This window comes from Drosophila yakuba, chromosome 3R (genome assembly GCF_016746365.2).
Source record: "Drosophila yakuba strain Tai18E2 chromosome 3R, Prin_Dyak_Tai18E2_2.1, whole genome shotgun sequence".
In the NCBI taxonomy this organism is placed as follows: domain Eukaryota; kingdom Metazoa; phylum Arthropoda; class Insecta; order Diptera; family Drosophilidae; genus Drosophila; species Drosophila yakuba.
Window position 1 is genome coordinate 29,571,602 of NC_052530.2, and position 20,093 is coordinate 29,591,694.

The following is a 20,093-nucleotide window of genomic DNA, read 5'->3' on the forward strand; positions in this document are numbered from 1 at the left end:
CCAAACATGAGTAAAACTTCAGGAGCAGGTGAATTACATTGATACGGTTGCCTTTTATTTGATGCCTTAATTTCCGCATGTTTCTTGTTGGGAAAACAGTTTTCAAATGCAGTTTTGTAAGCTTCACTCGAAAAGTGATGTTAGTTGTATTTGTTTGTATTCTCAATTACTTGGTTTTTGTTTTTGTTTTTGCTTTTGTTTTTAATTATAATATTTGATGTTTGTTTTTTTTAATGAACTTTAGTTCGGTTGCGTATAATTAGCTTCGCTTAGTTTGTCATGCTCGCTTGCCCTTGTTTTCATTACATTTGTTTGTTTTTCATTTTCATTTTCATTATCCGATTGCCGTTTTCAATTTTCCATTTTCCATTTTCGATTTCACTTCAGTTACGTGGGTGTGTGTGTGTGGGAGTATATGCGTGTGGGTTATGTAAATAGTTTGATAGTTTATCTCATCAAGTTACGAATAGCTCAGTTTCCATTGTTTTTGGTTGGTTGTTTGTTTGTTTGTTTGTTTGTTGCGAATATCATAATGCACTTCTCGCAGTGCTACATACACATACAATAAAAACATGCACACTTAGTTGACTAGATCTATATGTTAGGTATGTCTGTATTACGTCTGATGCAGCTTCGATCTAAACATAAAAGTAATGCTTAATGTTTGGTATCACAGAGAGGCGTGACTTTTCATACAAAATACAACAAAAGACTAATGCAGAAAGTTACAAAATACAAAATACAATTTAGTTCTTCTCACTTGAGCTGCAGCCTGAGCCGCACAGTGTATATAGTACATATATATATATATAGGCTACCTTTTCTATATGTTTACTAAATATATATAATATATATATCTTTATAGACAGAGCCGCAGGTGGCTGGGTATTTACAGTGGATAGCTTCTTGCTCAAAACGTAAATATATCTAGGTTAATCAGTAGGCTTAATTTGGCTGCAATCTGCAGTTTGTAAATTTAATTTTTGGCTCAGTTTGAGTATCGCAAATCAACTAACTACGCTGGCAAAATGTTTGGGATGGGGATTTTCATGTTTGGGGAGGTATCAATAGATTCGATAACGATTGTGTCTCATATCCGGTGCTGATTGTTTTCGAAACATAAAAGGAACCGTAGAAACCTGTCACAGTTACAACCGTCTGTGTGTGTGTGTTTGATTGGATTGGTGAGTGTGTGTGATTGTGTGTGTGGCACGTACCACGTCGATTGCTTAGTTCTACATTTAAAATTACAACAACAAGTTACATTTAGAGGAGTCGTCTACAATTCGCACTTGGCTGCAAGTTCAGGGGGTTGGGGGGGTGCACATATACAGAGATACGCACTACTAGCACTACTACATACAAATATCCATGTGTGTGGGTGGGTGTGTGTGTGTGCCACTGGGGTGGCAATATGCGGGGAAAGGTAATATGTGCTCTGTTTTCCGTACATTTTCTTCTCTGAGTCAATGGGTCTATAATCAATGTAACCCTTTTCAAGACATCTTGAAATTAAATGGAAAATAATCTATAGACAATTAACAATAAATGATTATTTCTGCTAAATAAACTATACCGACAGAGCCTACTTTTCCCATTTTCTAATTGCTTAAGATGCACACCCCAGTGTATATACCTAAGTGTGTGAGTGTGTCGAGCAGAGGAGTCGCCTTCATCCGGAAACCTAGGGAAGACCCTTCGAGCAGCTCAGTTTCGCTTGGATGGGCTCCTTCCTCCGGGTGGGAGGTCCTCGTGGATGGGCCTAGAGAAAGCTCTCCCTCGCCCCGTGCCGCTCATCGCCGAGCATCACGCGCTGCGAGGGAGGCTCGCCATACTGATCCTGGTAGTAGTTCTCCCGCATCATGGTGTTCAGACTGGAGCAGCGGAAGTAGAGGATCTCCTGGAAGGGTTTGCGGAAATCCCTGTTGAGGGTGGCGTAGATAATCGGGTTCAGCAGGGAGTTGGCATAGCCCAGCCAGAGGAATAGGGACGAGAGCGATGCCGGCACATGCATTGTCTCGAAAGGACGAATTAGGGCCAGGATGAAGAAGGGCAGCCAGCAGACGGTGAAGGCCGACATGATGATGCCCAGCGTGGTGGAGGCCTTCTTCTCCTTGGCCAGCTGAAACCGCAGCTTCTTGTGGTGCGGCGAGCCCAGCAGTCCTGTCGACCCACTCACCCCACCTCCACTGCCATGTCCTGCGAGTGCTCCTCCGCCGCTGCTCAGCCCGCCACAGGTGGAGTAGGTGAGCGATGTGTTGCCCACGCTGCTGTGCCTCTGGCCATTGCCCGAGCTGGCCAGCTCCGTGTGGCCCAAGGGCGGAGCCTGTGGGGCCGACGGCGATCCCGTGCCATTGAGTGCCTGCTGCAGATGCGTCTGTGCGCGCTTCTCTTCCAGGACAATCCGCCGCGCCGCCCTGAAGATCTGGTAGTAGACGAACAGCATCACCGAGAGTGGTATGTAGAATGAGCCCAGGGTGGCGTAGATCTGATATGCGAAGTTCTGGCACACCGTGCAGATGGGCTGGCCCTCCTCGTCCTCGTGCTCGTTGCCCAGGATCAGCAGTGGCGGCAATGAGATGCAGGCCGCCGCCAGCCACACGATGCCCACGCACAGCATCATGCGCCGAGGAGTCCGCTTCACGCCGTACTCCAGGGGCTTTGTGATGGCCAGGTATCGATCCACGGAGATGGCACACAGATTCAGGATCGAGGCCGTGCAGCACAGCACATCGAAGGACACCCAGATGTCGCAGAGCAGCGGACCAAAGTTCCACTTCTCCAGCACCTCGTACAGCAAGGCCATCGGCATCACCAGCAGAGCCACACAGAGATCCGAGAGGGCCAAGGACACCAATAGGTAGTTGCATGGTCGCCTCAGTTTGCGCACCATGCACACGGCTATGCAGACCAGGACGTTGCCCACTACGGTGCCCAGGATCACGATGAGCAGCACAATGCTCACGAATATGGACGTCAACGGGGGCAGTACGAACTCTCCGGCTGCGAACTCCTCCAGGAGCAGGGGAGTGTCCGATAGGGGCACCAAGGTCGTATTGCTGTCGCCCAAATTGCTGCTGGTGATGCCCTGGTACGAGACTATGGCAATGGGGCTGCTGTTCATCGAGGCCAGGACATAGGATCCCGAACCAGAGCCCGATACCGAGCCCGCTCCTGAGCCCGCTCCCGCTCCCGATCCCGACGAGGAGGCCGAGGCTATGGCGCCCAGGAAGGCGCTGCTGCTGTTGAAGTCCTGCAAGGAGGACGACTCCGTCTCGCCTTCCACGAGCGGAGCGGGAACGGTGGCCTTGCCCGCCGCATAGGCTATCCAGCTGCTCAGGAAGAGCACGAACAGCGTCAGCGTGGCGGTGGAGATCAGTTTCTGGTGGTTTCCCTGGCCTCTGTGGTTTCTGTGCTGGCGGTGGCTCTGTTGGCGCCGCCAGTCCTGTCCAGTTAAAGCCATCGGCAGTCTTTCAATGGTGGCAGCGGGCTAACGCGGCGTATGAGCAACCCAGTGCTGACCTGCTGCCCAGCACAATCGCCTCTTGGAGCTTGAGCATCATTGTGTATACGCCACCGTGCCGCGATTTACTACGGCACTCATGTCGTTAATCATAATTTCAATAAAAATAGAGCCCTCTTATTAGTTTCGCCTCGAGCCGCCGCGTCGCTTGATTACTAATTTATGTGGGCGAAGGCGTTTGCCTTAATAAAAACGCTGCCTGCGGCTACCAGTTGATCTGGTCATTGACGTTTATGCCTTGTACTCCGGGTATCTCTTTCAATAAATCTCTGTGGCTTGCCGCAGTCGTTTTCGCAGACTGTGTGATTGCGTGTGATTGTCGCCGGGGCTGCAAAACAGAAGGGGAGGAATTTCATTACTCAGCTGGATTTATAAAGTGAAAATGGCAGCGTCTTAAAGACTACATTTAAATTCGCATAAAATTCAGGGGCCTAGGGGCGTCATTCGTCCTACACTTTTCAACTTTCTTCGTCGCTTTTCCAAGCACACAAAGACCTCAAACTCAACACACGCACATGTCGCCCTAATGATGGTCACAGTTGTTACATTTTCCAGAGAAAATTTTTAAACAATGAAACAATGGGCGAAAAAGGAAAATAATAGAGAGAAGAAACCGCGAGCCACGTTTTCATGGCCCGGCGGCTATCAGCAGATGGTTTTCCCATTTCCCCATTTTCCCAGCCACGCGGTGAATCATCAGAGCCTGTCGTTCGTCCTTTTGTATTAATTTTCATACTTCTTTTGATTATTGAATTGCTGGCTCCCGCCTGACACGCCCACCAGCACTTGACGCTCTTCGGAATGCGAAACAAATAAACAAAGGGCAGCTAAAAGGCGGTGGCGCCTCCGCCTTTCTTGCGGCCATTTTCGTTGGCCGCTTCCGTTTGGCATTTTTATTTATTTCGCCCTTTTCCCCTTTGCGGTCAGTGGTCCTGGCGGAAAAGGACGCGCAGCTGGAAAAGCAGCGCGCAGAAATACAATTTATACATTTCTCCCTAATTGAATTCCATTGCTAGGCATTCGAAGGTGTCGTCGAACCTCTCGCATTCGAGAACATTTGAGATGGCGCTTTAAAGCGCCATTTGCGAGTCCCTTTCTCGTATGTCTCACTGCGCGATTTATTGAATTGAAGGCGGCCAAGTGGCAATTGAGCCACGAATATCTGGCAAAATGGAAAGGGAGCCAAGGACGTCTAGACGGCCAGACACTGCCACACCTGTGCGCCAGGTGTTACACTCAAGGATTGTGGGTAACTGGAAGTTGAGGGGCAAGAAATGGAACCAGGAGCTCAGCATCATTATACAACTATTCCCTGGGGCCCAAAACTTTGTGGCCTCTTGACCAGTTAAGAATTATAAGTAGCTGACAAAAATCTCCCATTTGAAGTGTTTGTCTATAATTAAACAACAGCTTACATACATTTTTTTTCATTTTTAAGTAAGTACATTCTTTAAACTGTACTTTTTTGTTAAACTGTAAGCCAGTTAAATTTAAGCATTGAAAATAGTTGACAATCTATAGCCCCAAAACATTCCGCGTGTCACTGAATTCTAAACAAGTTGAACAACAAAGAGGCATGTACACGAAAACCTGCAAACTAATCGGCCAGGAATAATGATAAATAGCAGAACAGAAAACATTGCCGTGCTTGGTTTTGAAATGTTGGGAAAATTCATCTCTAGCGGGAAATTGTGCGGCAATTGAAATTGCGAAATGCGCACGAGTTCATTTCGTGATTGCCACACTGCCATGTTTTCCAGCTTGTGCGAATGCACTCGAATTTATTTGCTTTTGGCGGGTGGCTGCGCTCGAGTGACTTTCGGTGTTAATTATGCTAATCAAGGGGACAAGATGGCCCAATTATTTGGTCAGCAAATAGCGAGTCGTAAGCCGCTTTAAGCTGCGACTCCTGTCCTATCCTGTCCTCTTCTGTTCTGTCCGGATGAATTCTCCTGGCAACAGGACATAAATAATGTAATTTAATTATGAATCGTTCGGGGGGCGCGTGGTAGGCGATTGGGCAGCTAAGGCTTAGAGAGAAAGGCCTCCTCTGTTTGGCAGTGGCCTTATTTGTATTATTGCCAAAGCTGACAGGGGCGTAAATATTCATAGGTTTTAATATTTATGTCCTTCGTCCTGCACGGGCAACTTTCGCTCAGCCAGAGAGGAAAACCTCACCCACCCCGCCTTATTTGGCATTCCTCCTGCGGACTGGGAACTTTTCAAATATTTGGCAGTTTCTCTGGCTTTTGCGGCAGCGTCTTGAGGTTTGCCGCATCCGCTCGACTTTGCTGACAGGCCCTCTTCAGCAGCTGAATCCCACTCGAAATGTGGAAATCTGGGGGGAAACCCAGTTGCTAAACAAGTGTAATTTTAGTTGGCCAACTGCTACACTTTGTTGGAAGGCAGCGAATAGTTTACTGCGAAGATTTCCATTTAGATTTATGCCGCCACCCTCTTCCTCTCCCTCTGCCTTATTAAGTCCTGTGTTGCGGATTTACTAGCTCGCCTTTCAGTTAACACAAAATATATTTTATGGCCCCGCTGACGCTTACAGCTCCTTAAGCTGCCATCGCCCCCAAATAAGCTCATCCAGGGAAAAAGATAAAAGCTGGATGCGCATAAAGTGCTTTTTAAAATCAGCGAGCGTAAACTTAATTTTTGCAGATATCGCCGCAATTGTTTCAAGCAGTCCGCTCGAGTATCCCCCACAGCAGCCACTCAAAAACTAAAGAACTGCGAAACTCGAAAGGGAATGCGAATGCGATGCAGTTGATGGTTGCAGTTTATGGTCTGCTGCCCCGCCCACCAGCCCACCAGCCTCGCTTTTTATGGGGTTTGGTTTGGCTTGGCGCCGCCACTCTGGCGCATTAAGATTTTCTTTCGCTTTTTACCACACACACACACACACACACACACAGAAAGAGAGCATTTTTAAAGCCAAGCAGATTTGTGGCTGAGCAGCGAAAGTCACAGGGCAAGTGACTCACTGCTAAAGTGAGGCAGCAAAAAGAGTGTAATAAATCCGCAGAAAAAACATGGCGAAATTGCAGGCGGCCAGCCTCAGAAGATTAAATCCGTGCGGCCCACTAGTCGTATGCGCAATGTTCGGCCAATCAGCTCAGTGAATACTATTGTGTAAACATGATTCCTCGAGAGGCTCTTTTAGGCATCAGGCAAAACCTAACTGAAGTTGTAGTTTAAATCTCTTTTGCTTCTGTTGCAAAATGCTTTTTGCATTTTAAGAAACCGCCTGAAAGTATGCAGCATGTTTTTGTAAAAGGATACTAAGCTGCCAGCTTAAAAGTGTAAATGTATAAAAAGTTTTTGCACAAGGAGTTCAAGTGTCTTCTTAGATGCCTACAAGTCATTATAGAAAATACATTTCTAAACCACCAGTAAGTTTGCTAAAGAGACAAAAAACTGCGAAAATGAAGCCGCAGGAGATTTAAATCTCAGCATTGAACGCGTAGAGTGCGTGATGTTGCGTATGCGCCCTGTTGGCCCACTCATTTCATATGCTTCGCCAGCGCTTTTCAATTACAAAGTCATAAAATTTGATTTCTCAAGCTCCGCATTCAATTTTGGCCTCGACTCTGCTTATTTACGGCCCACTCGCATGCGTTATCCTTGCAGCATTTTTGCCATTTGCCCATTCGCCAAGTGCCCGATGTAATTTCAACCTGACACATCACACGAGGGACACGTCTCGTCTCGAGAGCTCACAAAATTGCTGTAAATGGATGCGAGTTAAAAAGCCAGCAATTTTAAATTGCCGCTGTCGACATTGGCGCCCCTTTTTGGGGCACTTTTTGGCTGTCTGTGGGGAAAAGGGATTCCGAGGGGTGAATTCTTGCGCACTTGATGTTTATGTGTCAAGCTGTTGCTGGTTACATTGCCTTACACTTTTTCCGCTCGGCGTTTGCCGTGGTTATAAATAATGAATGCGTTGATTTCGAATCATATATTTATGCCAGTGGGCTTACACCGGCCAACAAAAAACGGAAAGCAATCAGAGGGCGAACTTTAAGGCTTATATATTCATTGGATTACTACTATTTGATTAAATACATATTTTAAATATTTAAAATTAACAGCTATCTCCAGGAATTTTTAGAGCAGTCTGTGAATTTCAGACGAAAAGCCTTTAGAAACGTAGGGATATCCTTTGGAATTTAAATGGAATTTCCCGCGCTTTTCCAAAGTGAAGCTCAGGGAGGAAAAAGCATCAACATAAGTGGAAAATATGAGCGGATCATTGTTTGCCATTAATTTTGTTTGAGAGTGTTTGACAAGAGTTCGTGTAACATTCCTGGCATATGTAGGCTTTTCGGGTGTGTGTGTGTGTGTGTGTGTGTTTGTTTGCCTGTTTATTTGTGTGCATAATAAAATTTGTTCACAAAACATGTGTAGTAACGAGAGGCAGAACAAAAACATTTGCTTATCTTTAGGAATTCGCATCCTTCTGGCTCAGTCATTTTCACTGCTGTTTCATTTTTGATAATGTTTTTGCATTTAAAGTTGACGTGGGCGTATGAGTGATATGATTTGCATATGAGGGCGCGCTACTCCGCGTGTGCGACGTAATAAAGCATTGAGTTTTACATAAATTGCGGGTACGGCCTGTGTCGTTTCGTCTTCTTTTCCGTTTCCTGTTGGAAAACAACACGGAATACGTTTTGCCTTCCCCATGGCCACATTTCCCCATTCCCCATTCCCCATTTCCCCATATCCACATTTCCGTACAGCATTTGCATATTTCTTGGCTGCGTCTTATAGTCCTTTGTTATTTTCATTTGATTATTTATGGCGCCATATGAAACATCGCCCCCGAAAAAAAAAGAAACATCGATGATTCCCGCCAAAGGAATTTATGCTCCCTACATAAATGCCCGTTTTGTCAAGTCAAACATTTGTTGTTGCCCTTTTATAGCTCATTCTGTTCTTGTCGCTTGTTCCTTCGCACAATTTATTGGTTTTAAAATTATTTCTCTGGCGCGCTGTGACATCATCATAAAAAATACCATTTCACATTTATTTACGGAAATATTTCCGTTGATGTGTCGCCTTTGTCCTTGCACATTGTCCATTGCCCACTGTCCATTGTCCATTGTCCTGCCGCCCCCCCTTTCAGCACATTGTGGGCGGGAATCACAACTGCTAATTGTTGGCAAATTTCCAACTTGTTGGCCTCCAGCTCGAACCACGTACTTGACGTACTGGGCTTCAATCAATGTAATGGCTCACCACCACGACCAACCAGCCCAATTGAAATCGATTTGATTTTTCGCCCTGCTCACAGAAGAACCCATTTAATCCCAGTTTCAGATACAAAGGCAAGGGACATCTGATACCGATGCTGTAATCTAACGCAATCTAATCCGGCTGGGAGCAAAATGCAGCAGCTGCATTTGTGCATCGCAACAAAGTGCATCGCTGGCCCACAATTTTCCACTCAATATACTCGTACTGGTGCTCACTTGTGCTGACTTTTATGAGGCTGCCGGACGAACGTGGCTCATGCCTTTGCTCATGATCCTGCGAGTGAGTCGTAAAATCTTTTTATATGGCTGCCGGATAACTTTGTCTCTTAGCTGCCACTAATTGAATTGTTTTCCAAGGGCCCTGGCGACTGCATTCAATGCAGTATAATGTCAAAATTAAATTCCTCGCAAGCTTAAGTAGATGCACTAAACATAAAAATAAAAAACTATGTGCAATGCAGCGAAAACTTCAAATTCGCATTGGCTCGTCGAACAAATTGTCAATAATAATGGCTGTTGTAAAAATTAGTGGAGCATGTTGATTATCATCTAAATTCCTGATACTTTACGATGTAAAGCCTTTAATGTCCTTTCAAAATTGCACAGCAAGAGCTGTGATAATCTTCTTTATCACATTTTTCTGGCTCGGTTATCCTATTTCTGACTGAATTTTAAGATTTAATTTCTTTGGGACTTGCTATCTCTTTCTCTGTCTCTACGCCCGTCTCTTTCTGGGCTTGGGGCTCAGTGGACGTCTTCTGCAATGAGCGAGATAAGTGATGAGGTGTGTGTAAGTAATTAAAGAACCCTAACGCATAATGGAAGTTAAGTGTGTGTTTGGAAATGGTGTTGGTGTTGGTGTTAGCGGATTATTGGGAGCGTGTGATGTGGATGTGTGAGTGTCAGGTGCTCCATCAAATCGCGAGACATGAGGAGCAGGAGTGAGTTGCGCCATTGAATTGCCCACGACAGAACCCATTCTCAGCCTTTAACCACGCGAGATTTTGTTTTATGTAAATATAATAAGCGCCTGTCTGCGTGCGCGAGTGTATGGCGTCTGGCAGAGACGGCATCAATCATACGCCATGTTGTGCTGCGTTGAATGGTGGCTAAACAGGCGGAAACGCTAAAACGCGCGCGCGCTCACTCGCTCACTCACACAAAACCACGCGAGTTGCAAAATTGAAAATTTATCGTCTAGAACACACACGCACACTAAACCGCAACATGAACAGCGGGCGCTAACAAGAAATTGTCAGCAACAAATTCAGGCGGCAACTGCACAACTGCACAACTGCACAGCAGCAACACATCGCCCCACTGCAGCAGCAACAGCAACAACAGCAACAGCAGCAGCAACAACAGCAAGAGGAGCAGCAAAGCACAGCAACATCAACCTGCCATTCCATTAACCTTCAACTAAGTTGAGCTGTTGCATGCGCTTCATCAACGTCATGCTTAGTCGCATTCGAGACATTGTAGGCATTGCATTTGCAACAGAGTGCAGCAGAGTCGAGCAGATATCGCTGGCGAGCCAACGAGGGGGGGTAAAAGGGGTGGGGTGTCGGTTCAAGTGGGTGGCGTAGGGCACGCCCGATAAAAATTCCAAACATGCAGCCACTGGGAACACCAATCACTCCATTCGCAGTGACTTTGTTTGCTTCGGTCCGCATTTAGATGAACTCGATGAACATGGGGCGTAATATCACAAGTTGGCACTAAAAGGAGAAATAATTTACAATTTATGAATTGATAACTCAAAGTGAAGCTAATCAAAAAGGAATCAATATTGTATTGAACAATTTCCTAAATAAAACATTTAAGTTTGCGGTTATCTGTTCTGTTTAAAAACCAAATGGATTTTAGTTTCAGGACCTATTTCTCTGAGTGCAACTCTGTGGTGGCTCTGTGGTAGCTGAATGACAAATTTATTTGCCCACAACTCCCAGACAAGCACGATTCCCGAATGACATTTATGAGATCTGACTATCTGACTGCTCAGCAAGGGAATTCGCTTACATCCTGTGTGCAGCTTTGTGGCCCTACAACTGTGCAAGCCGAGCCAGTTAGATGGCTAATTTATGAATGCAGTTGCATTTAGAATCCAATTACCTACGCCGCCGGCACCCAAGGTAGCAAAGTAACAAGAAAACACAAATTACATGCCATAATAGGAGAAATTCCAGTGGCACACACAAAAAAGAGTCGCACAATGCATTTGCATGCGCCGTTAAGTGCGAATGGAAAAAACACAGCGGATCTAGGAAAAGCCTAGGAAAAACCCGGTTGGCAAGGAAAAGCGAGACGGGGCAACATGTGTGTGTTTTTCTGACACTGGATAAAGATAATCAACTTCCGTCATCAGGAGAAATGCGGCATGGCGGCAACAGCTCGACAGTTTTTAATTGAGTTTACGCTTCGTGTGCTGCGTTATGAAAGTGTGTGTACTGGCGGGGGTACACAGGCAAAAAAAAAGTATAGTTCGATGCATTTTATAGTGTTTTTTGATGCGTTGAAAATAATATGTTTTATGCCCCAGCAAGGCAGTTATCGTATATAGCTTGCTACAAAATGGTTAACGAATTGAACGGGAGTACCCTTTGTTTTCTCAGTGTTCGTGTGGGAAAGCGCATTATTTGCACTCAGCTGGAAATGACTCGCTCTGCGGTTCTTGCACTTACACTTGCCGTTCTCTATGCACTCGTATGCCCTATTTGCCGAGCTTCTGCCAAGATTTTTAATTAAGTTAATGAAGTGCATCGTGCGGTTTTTGGCCACATTTAGGAACGTTGCCAGGAAGTCGCGTTCTCCGCGCTTATCAAGTCCCCTTGTAATAATAGGGACATTAGTGTAAATCCGCGCCACTCAACACATTGTATCTATTTACCGCCGGCCACACGGAAAGCAATAAAGGATGCTCGGCCAAGCGGCGAGGATAGAAATGTGCTGATCTTGGAAGCTGGAAGGGGGATAAAAAATGAAGCTCAGTTGCGAAACTTCCGGTGGCTGGCGAAAGTAAACATTAAATATTTATGACGCTGCACAAAAAATGCAATCAAAAACGTGAGAAAAGTTTCTATTGCATATTTATGTGCGCACTGAGCGGAAAGCGCATCAAGGAGGAAAAAAGCTGCGAAAATATTGCACCAAATTCTGAGCTGGCTTTGTAATGCTCTTACTATGAATGGAAACAAGCTGATTACATTCCCAGCTCACTTTTAACATCTTTTTTTTCTAGGTATTATAAATGTGTTTTCTCTGGCTGAAACAGTTTGCTTTTTAGAAGGTTTAACATGGGAAAAAGAAAGCAGGATCCAGAAGAGAAACAAACAAAAATGATAACAACGAGCAATAAATTGACTTATGCTATAGACAACTCCATATTTTCATATATTTGAAAATAGACTGCTGTAAATACCTGTCAATTGGAGCATCTTTTACCGCATTTGCAACATATTTCAGTAAATACTATAGCTATCAATTAAATGGTCACACACAAAAGCCAGCTCTTTAATAAAGCCAAGTTCCCCTTTCAAACGCAGGGCACAATAGACTCTCGAGCTCGCTGTGAAATGTAATGAATATAAAAGTGTTGCCGACGACGAAGGTCGTGGGTTTTTGGGAGGTGCAGAGCTTCTGAGAGCGCTGCACCAAAATGGTTTTCAATTTAGTTAATTTATGGTGCGCATTGTTGGCACTGAAGTCGCACTGGCACACAATGGGCATATTTATTGCCGTTTTATTTTCCCATTTCAATGCAATTACCCAAGCCCGCCGACTGCCGTAGCAACCGAAATGTATGCTTATAAATGGATATTTTTGAAAGTATTGTTTGGCCAGCACACCAGAGCACCAGAACACCATGAGATGGCGGAAAGTGCTGAGCCACTGAGAATATAAGCCCTGAATACATATCGTATATCTCACTGTCCATTGTGGGACCAGCTGTCCGAAGAGCGGCACTTATCCAATTTGAGGAGCCACAATGCCCAAGGATCCTGCAGCCCGTAAATTGCAGGCCCGCCAGGTTGGAGGACATTAGAACACATGTCGGGCTGTTCCACTCCAGCTCCAGTTCCTGTTCCTGCTCCTCCTTCTGCTCCTCCAGCGCCTGTTAAGTGCAAAGTTTTAACGCTGGTTAGCAGCTGCTAATTAGCATAAAGTTGGCTCAACTTTCGCGCCACTCTGGCACACATTCACTGGGAAAAAAAGGGCGTTAGCAATCTGGAAAAATCTGTGGAGACACAAAATTACAGGGCCTAGTTTCGCACAAAAAAACTAGTTTAAAAACTGAGAGCAAACTTGGGATAGAAAGCATGTCACTTATGTAACTTTTCAACTGCACTTAGACAACCTTAAGAGGTATTCAAAAATCCATATATTTTTCTGGTTCATCCACTTTATGTCCAAAGTGGAACCACTATATTTCCACAAAGATTTCCACGTTGCATTCCCAATTTTATGCCGTGTAACAGCGGAGCAGAGGGGCTCCATTCATTCCGCTTTTTGACAGCGTCACTTGCTTTAGTCTGCGTGACGCTGCAGCATCTCGGCGGGATCCTTCAGCTCATCCTGCTCCTCCTCCTGCTCCTTGTTCACCCCGCTCGTCCTTGCCATTGGACCATTGCTCATTGCTCCCAGGATGGCGCCGGCTTTCGCTGCCGTCTTTTGTTTAGCTTGAAGCACGTCTCGCTCATCTCTTTGATAAATATTAGTTTAATTCTTTGCCGGAGATGGAACTTCAAGGCTGCCGCTTCAGCCGTTTCAGCCTCTTTAGTGGCTCGTTTTCTTATTTCATACAATTATTCGGTTTCTTTTTCCACACTTTATTGCCCCGGCGCATTTTTTGTGTCCTTTGTTTGGCATTTCATTTCGCCCGCCTGGCTAAGTGAAAAATGTAAATATTTTCTTTGATGGAAATCCAAGTATCGAACTTACAGAGCTGCTGGTAACTCGATCAGCTGAAAATTGATGGAAAATCGTCGGGCTCGAAATGTTGAATGTTTTAACTTAAAAAAAACAAAGCAAACCAATTTCGTTCTTTGATTTACTTAAAGTTGACTTGAAATTAAGTTTTTACCAATCGAATTATTTCTGTTAGTGAGTAAACATTACTTTTCAGTACTTTCTTCGTTCAATTGATTTTCTTTCAAGACTTTCCATTTATATGGCAGTTGAATTTCTTTTTCAGCACATATTCCGAGAAAAGGTGCCAAAAAAAAAGTGGTGCCAACTTAATTTGATGCCGGGTGGCTGAAATCCGACCAAATCTCTTGGCTCTAATAGGCGGCCTGCAATTTGGCCCATTCAGGAGAATGGCTTCCATTCAACGACTTTGCAATCAATGAAAGCTACTTCTTTTTGGCGTTTTGCTTCTGTCGAAAACTGGGAAAATTGGCAAGTGACAACCTCGATGCATTTCGGTTTCCGCACTCATTCCATTCATTGAGGGGAAAATGCTGCGTTTGCGATGCATTCATGAGATACTTCAACCCGCACAGACGCCATCCGCTTTTCCGCTTTTCCTCTGTGACAATCTGACAATCTGTCTGACATTTGCCAGATTTGCGAAGGCCAACAGACACGTTTCCCGCATACGATATCACCGAAGCTCCCCACTTTCCCAGTTCCCTTCATCTGAGTTATGATTAGATGACAGAGCGCTGTGACGTTTAAATTGAATTTTCGATTCTTGCATGTTTATTCCACATCTGACTTTGTCCAAACTTTTCTGCCGAGCAGCTTCTAAATTTAGCCACCGAGGCAAGCAAACAAAAAGCCAAATACAACAAATTTCTGCCGACAGTGATGTACGTTTATATCTTTGAAAGCATGGAGAGGGGGGAATTTCCAAAGGGCACTAACGACAGGTGCAAATGTCGCTGCTGGGTCGAGCAATTTGTCGGAAAAGTTGAGCGGCTGTCAGCGGTCCGCAAACTTTAACCACTTGTCATGCTGACCGCTAAATCGCAGAATGAACTAAGTAAAAACTAGAAACACTTTAGTTAAATTTTAATAAGGAAAATAAAATTATATTTTGCTCTTTAGTTGTAAATATCTTATAGAACGAAGTAAGTAAGAACTAAGTTCCTAGAACTAAGTATGCAACTCTTTAAAGACTGCAGTTTAATTGATATTAAACGTTATTCTGTACTATATTTTTAATGAAATAATGGCTGCTGCGTTAATAGGCTTTTCCATGGCGTTTTCCCAGAAGTCCCGCTTAATTGAGCGGCCCAAAAAGCAACATTGACTCGCCCGAGGCAGTGTACCATGAAAATGCAAACAGCAGCCGAGGAGCAACAGCTGCCACCCCAAGGAGTCCTTCCAAAACAGAACAGGACACGGCAAACGGACACTTGTTGCGGCAGGACGGAGCCAAAGGATGCGTCAGCAGAAGGCAAAAGGATGTCGGAGGAGCCGACTGCCTGTTGCAACTGCTCCGAGCATCCGGACTCCAAGGATGCCCCAATGAGGAGCCCCAGGCGCTTGGCAAACAGTCTGGAGATGAAGGAAGGAAGGAATATACAATTTAAACGTTTCCAAATTGATTCCGATGACCAGCCAGCTGCAATTCCATTTGCCAACTGCTGATTGAAGTGGAAAATTGCAGAAAATATATGAAAATGATTTATCAGGCCAGAAGTTTCGAGAAAGAAAACACATTTTGATTATGTTAATTGCCAGAAGTTCACCAGGCTAAGTGCAATATTTTCAGTTTCTTCAGCTGTTCGTCAAAATATTTGAAAACTTTCCTCAATATATTCAGTACTGTTGAAAACTTCTACTGCCTAAGCCTGGCTTGATGCACTGTAAAAAAAAGATGCATTTTTGTGTATCACTTTTAGCTATGAATTTTAATCTGTAGCAGTTTTAAGAGCCAAACCAAAAGAGTTCCAGGTTTATGCCGAATGTACTAAATCGTGTGATTAGTGAGGCCCCGTTTCTCGCAGTGCACCGAACCCCTTAGCGGTATAAAAATAGCTTTTTTACTACTTTATGCAAACTTGTCACCAAGTGAACTCTTTGCCGCGCCCCGTGCTCCTCCGAGCACAACAAGTGGCTCCTGGCTTGGCAGGGGAATTTAATTAAAAACTTTTATGCGTTCCACCAGAGCCGCAACAACAACAGCAACAAGAACAACAACAACAACAGTAAACAAGAGGCACAGCAACAAAAGTGCGGCTTGTCAAGGGGAGAAACAACAAAGCTTTATCTCGGCGCAGACTTTTGCGCCTATTTTCTGAGGGCTTTTCCGCACTTTTCCGCCGCTCCTCCGAAAAATGTCCTTGCGCGCCCCGCATAGCTGCAGCTAAAAAAAAAACACACAGAGTAAAAGTTTGTTGCTTTTTTAGTGGCATGTAAATTTGTAAATTCATATTTATGCGAGGCCCGAGCTGAAATAGTTTACCCAAAGAAGCTGAAATGATGCAGCAATTTGCGGAAAGTTATGCGCTGTCACTTTCAGAGGGAAAACGGAAAATGGTTTCGGGCGAAAGCGAAATTGTTGCACATTTTAAGCACATCAAATTCTGAACCATCAAATGTTAAATGTTGGCCACAAAACCTGGCTTAAAAAGCTGAAAAAAAAAGGTTCTAACGATGCCAAAACTCATCATTAGCTATCATGTAAGGTAGCTTGTCGTGATCTCGGCCTAAAAGTAGGCACTTAATTAGGTCGTGCTTAAGGTCGGGAAAAATGTTAACTAGGCTGTCAGGAAGAGCATTTCTCCAACTGCAATTTTTGGAGTTCAGACTCGGGGTCCCGACCCGAAGCGGTAGCCACTGGGCATTAATTGAGTTTATACCAGCGAACGAGAAAGTGCGTCCGTGCTGTCCGAGAATAAAAGTGATCTCTCAAAAGTACAGGAAAAAAGATTTGATAATTCAACCAATTCAAACAAAACCCGGTGAATCGGAAAGTCTATATTTTGATTAACTTTAGTGCCAACCCCTAGAGGGTAAGTTTTGTGCGTGTGTTGTGGCTCAGAATTTTTTCTTAAGGGCATAAAATTACAGGTGGCACCTAGGAAAATATTTAATTTTCAAGAGAATAACTAATGCCAGTGCGACCAGTGAAGGAAACATAAATTTGCCGACCAGGAGGTCTAATTCTGGATTGCATCAGACAGCAGCCACCGTTAAGCGCAGGAAAATGATTTAATTGAATTCAATAACATTATCTACATATATACCCATTTTTACCTTACACCGCTTCACACCTGACCGACTGCTTGTTAAGCAGATCGGCAAACAGTCAAGCAGATCAGCATAAGATATTCCGATAGGAAAAAAATAAAAATTCACCTTATGTTAGGAAATTAATTTAAGTTATGTTGTAAGAGAATAGAATTCATTTAGGGCAATTCCTTCCTTTTCTTTCCTTCTCCCTTTATTCCATATTCCTTCCTCTTCCCACATGAGCGAAAGCCCGCCTAAAGTGGCGTGAGCACAAGAAGGAAGTAAAAAGAGAAGAAAGAGTACCGCAGTAGGAGAGCGGCTCAAAAGAGCAGATCAAAAAAGAAATAGCTCTCTTAGAATTAAAAGGCGGTGTAAGCTGTTTTCTCTTCCACAGGCAACCACTTGAAGCGCTTCATCGTGGGAAATGCAGAGTGAGTACTAAAGGTTTTATTTAAATGAGAAAGCAGCTGCCGGAAAAAAAATCAAACAATTAGCTACTGCGGCGCTACTTGTTTTCCAAGTTCACAAATAAATTCAAAAAAAAAGAAATTTTAAAATGGAAATGAAAATTGCTCTTGTCTAAATTTTACCCTTGCCCCAATCTTCGCTTTTTTTGCTTAAATCTTAAAAGAATAAAAAAACAAAAAATTTAAAAATTAAAATGCACATCCCTATATAACCTACTTCCCCTATTCTTAAAGCCCAGCAAAAATATTCCTTTTTTTTTGTTAAGCAAACAAAAATTTTACATTTTACATATATATCTCTGGCGATAATGTCTACATGAACGCCACATTCAAAAAAAAGTCTTTTAAAAGTTAAATCTTGATGTTTAAAATTTGTAAGTTAGGGTAGTCATTTAGGATAGGTGGTATAAACCTGTTTCAGTTAAAACATTGTCAGTTTTTAAGTTTGTTGTATGTTAAAAATTAAAGTTTATAATGTTTAAATCAGAGTAAATCTCTCTAGGGGTGCCATGCGTCGACGGAAGGTGTATGAAGTGTAAAGTATAGCATACTTGTAGGGATCACCAGTTAAGTTAAATGGTTAGTGGTGGTCAAGGTGGGGTGGGCGTCGACAGCTTAACAGCTGCTGTCGTACGAGTGTGCTATGTCCTTGTTTGTCCTTAGTCCTGTCGTCCGATAGTCCTTTAGTTTTTTTGGTGGAGATCAATTCCAAAGCACGCGAAATAAATAAGAGTGATACGAGACGAGCATGTAGTCGCGATGTTAAATATTCCCCCCTTTACTCTACCGAGAATTGGTAGCAGGAACCAGCGCGTGCTTGATCGCCCAACTACAATGTACCATCTGCTCGGGGAAGATATACTCGTAGTTCGCTACAGTATTCTTATTATTTATCATAATCTTATCTTGGCGCCCAAACGTGTGAGGCCCGATTCTGTCATGGTGACAGATCGATCCGGCGAGGCCAGATCAAAAATAAACATTTTTTCAAACCGTCAATAACATCAGACGTTCGTCCCCAAAATCTCCACAAGTTCATTAACAAAAGTATGTGGTCGAAGCATAAAACAAATCGCGATCTAGAAATCCGAAAATTGCTTAAATCAGGCAGCTGGAAAAGTATTAGTCATTTGGCTCTTACGCCGCTACTGAATCGGAACACATATTTTTTTTATTATTATTATTATTATATTAAATTGTCCTATTGACTGCTGGAAGAGTTTCAGCTATTTAGCTTTAACGCCGCGTCATAATTAGTGCATTTAATGTTGTAATAATTTATTTTGTTATTTTTATTTCTTTTAATTTTGTTTTGTTCGTTAATCTTTTGTATAAAATTAAAAAAATTAAATGTATAAATTGTACAAGCCAATTGTTGTCTTTTGCCTTTTGTGTTTTGTATAATTTGTCATTTATTAATGAAATTCAAAAGGTTAATGTACATAGGATGTTAAATGTAGGACTAGTGAAAAGTTCACTAGGATTTCAAAGAATCAAGGAACCACTTGTTGCCTTTTGCCTTGTGTTGAGCCAAGATATTTGTTTTCTATGTCTAAATAAAACATCCTTTACCTTCCATTCTGGTAATTTTCTGTTTAAATCAGTAGTGTCAATAGCGTACATTTAAACCACGTCAGGACTTTAGTAACAAGGAATTTTACACAACGATACCTGAAAACGATTGCATGGCAACCCGATTTTTATTTGTTTATTTATTTTCTTTTACCTTATTTTTGTGCTCTCAATTATTTATTTAATAGGATAATTTTTTTTATTAATAGTCCACATTATTTATTTATTTATTTTATTATATGTTCTTGAGTGTATAGTATAGGTCAGTGTATAGCATAGGTTCATTAGAGATGCCACTAGCACACAGCACCGAAGACTTATCTAAAATTGTAGAAAATATATGCCACATCTGCGCTAGAACTATTTCTTATCCTAGCCAAATTTTAACCACCAGTTGCGGACACGAATTTCACCGAACTTGCTTTACTGCGAAATCGGGGAAAAATAAAATCTGTCCTGTCTGCTCTAGTTCCCTTTCATTACCGTCCACCGAAAACTTGTCCGGGGACCTAGAAAACCAACCGTCAGGGTCAAAACTTAAAACTCCAAGAGCGCAACCGAACGTTCTGACTAGATCCAAAACCAGTCAAGAAAGGCACCAACAAAAAACGGCAATGTCCAACCCAAAAAACCAAGAACAGCCTTCACCTCCGACTGAACCCACAACCGATTTTCAGACAGCAATGGCTGAAAGCATAAAATCGGCTATCTCGGGAGCCATTACGGCAGCCTTGGCCCAACAATCAAAATGTTTTGCAGACGCTTTGGGCCAACACACAAATAGCCTGACCCAAGCGATCACTGCGGGCTTTCAAGCTCAGGCATCAAGCCTTTCGTCTAACCAAGTATTCCTAGACCCAATATACGACAGATCTAACGGAGTACCACAAGGCTCACCAAATGTAGGTCCAACCCGTAGCGTTAACCAGTCACCTGCGTCAGCAATGACCTCCTTAAGACCGGATAAGATCGCCCAGATAATGTTTAACTGGAAACTACGTTTCTCAGGAAAGGGTCCAATGGCTGTCGAGGACTTTATTTACCGAGTCGAAGCTTTAGCCGGTCAAACATTGGACGGTAATCTTC

The 20,093-nt window shown here is 43.5% G+C and overlaps 1 protein-coding gene across 1 annotated transcript in view; it reads right to left on the reverse strand.

The window, feature by feature from the left end:
- Positions 1–33: 33 nt before the first annotated feature.
- LOC6538955 (5-hydroxytryptamine receptor 1) overlaps positions 34–20,093 on the reverse strand; it is a 60,126-nt gene continuing 40,066 nt past the window's right edge. The window contains exon 2 of the mRNA XM_002099422.3: positions 34–3,851. Coding sequence (XP_002099458.1) covers positions 1,763–3,463 — 1,701 coding nt within the window. The 5' untranslated portion in view covers positions 3,464–3,851 and the 3' untranslated portion in view covers positions 34–1,762. The remainder of the gene's footprint in view (positions 3,852–20,093) is intronic.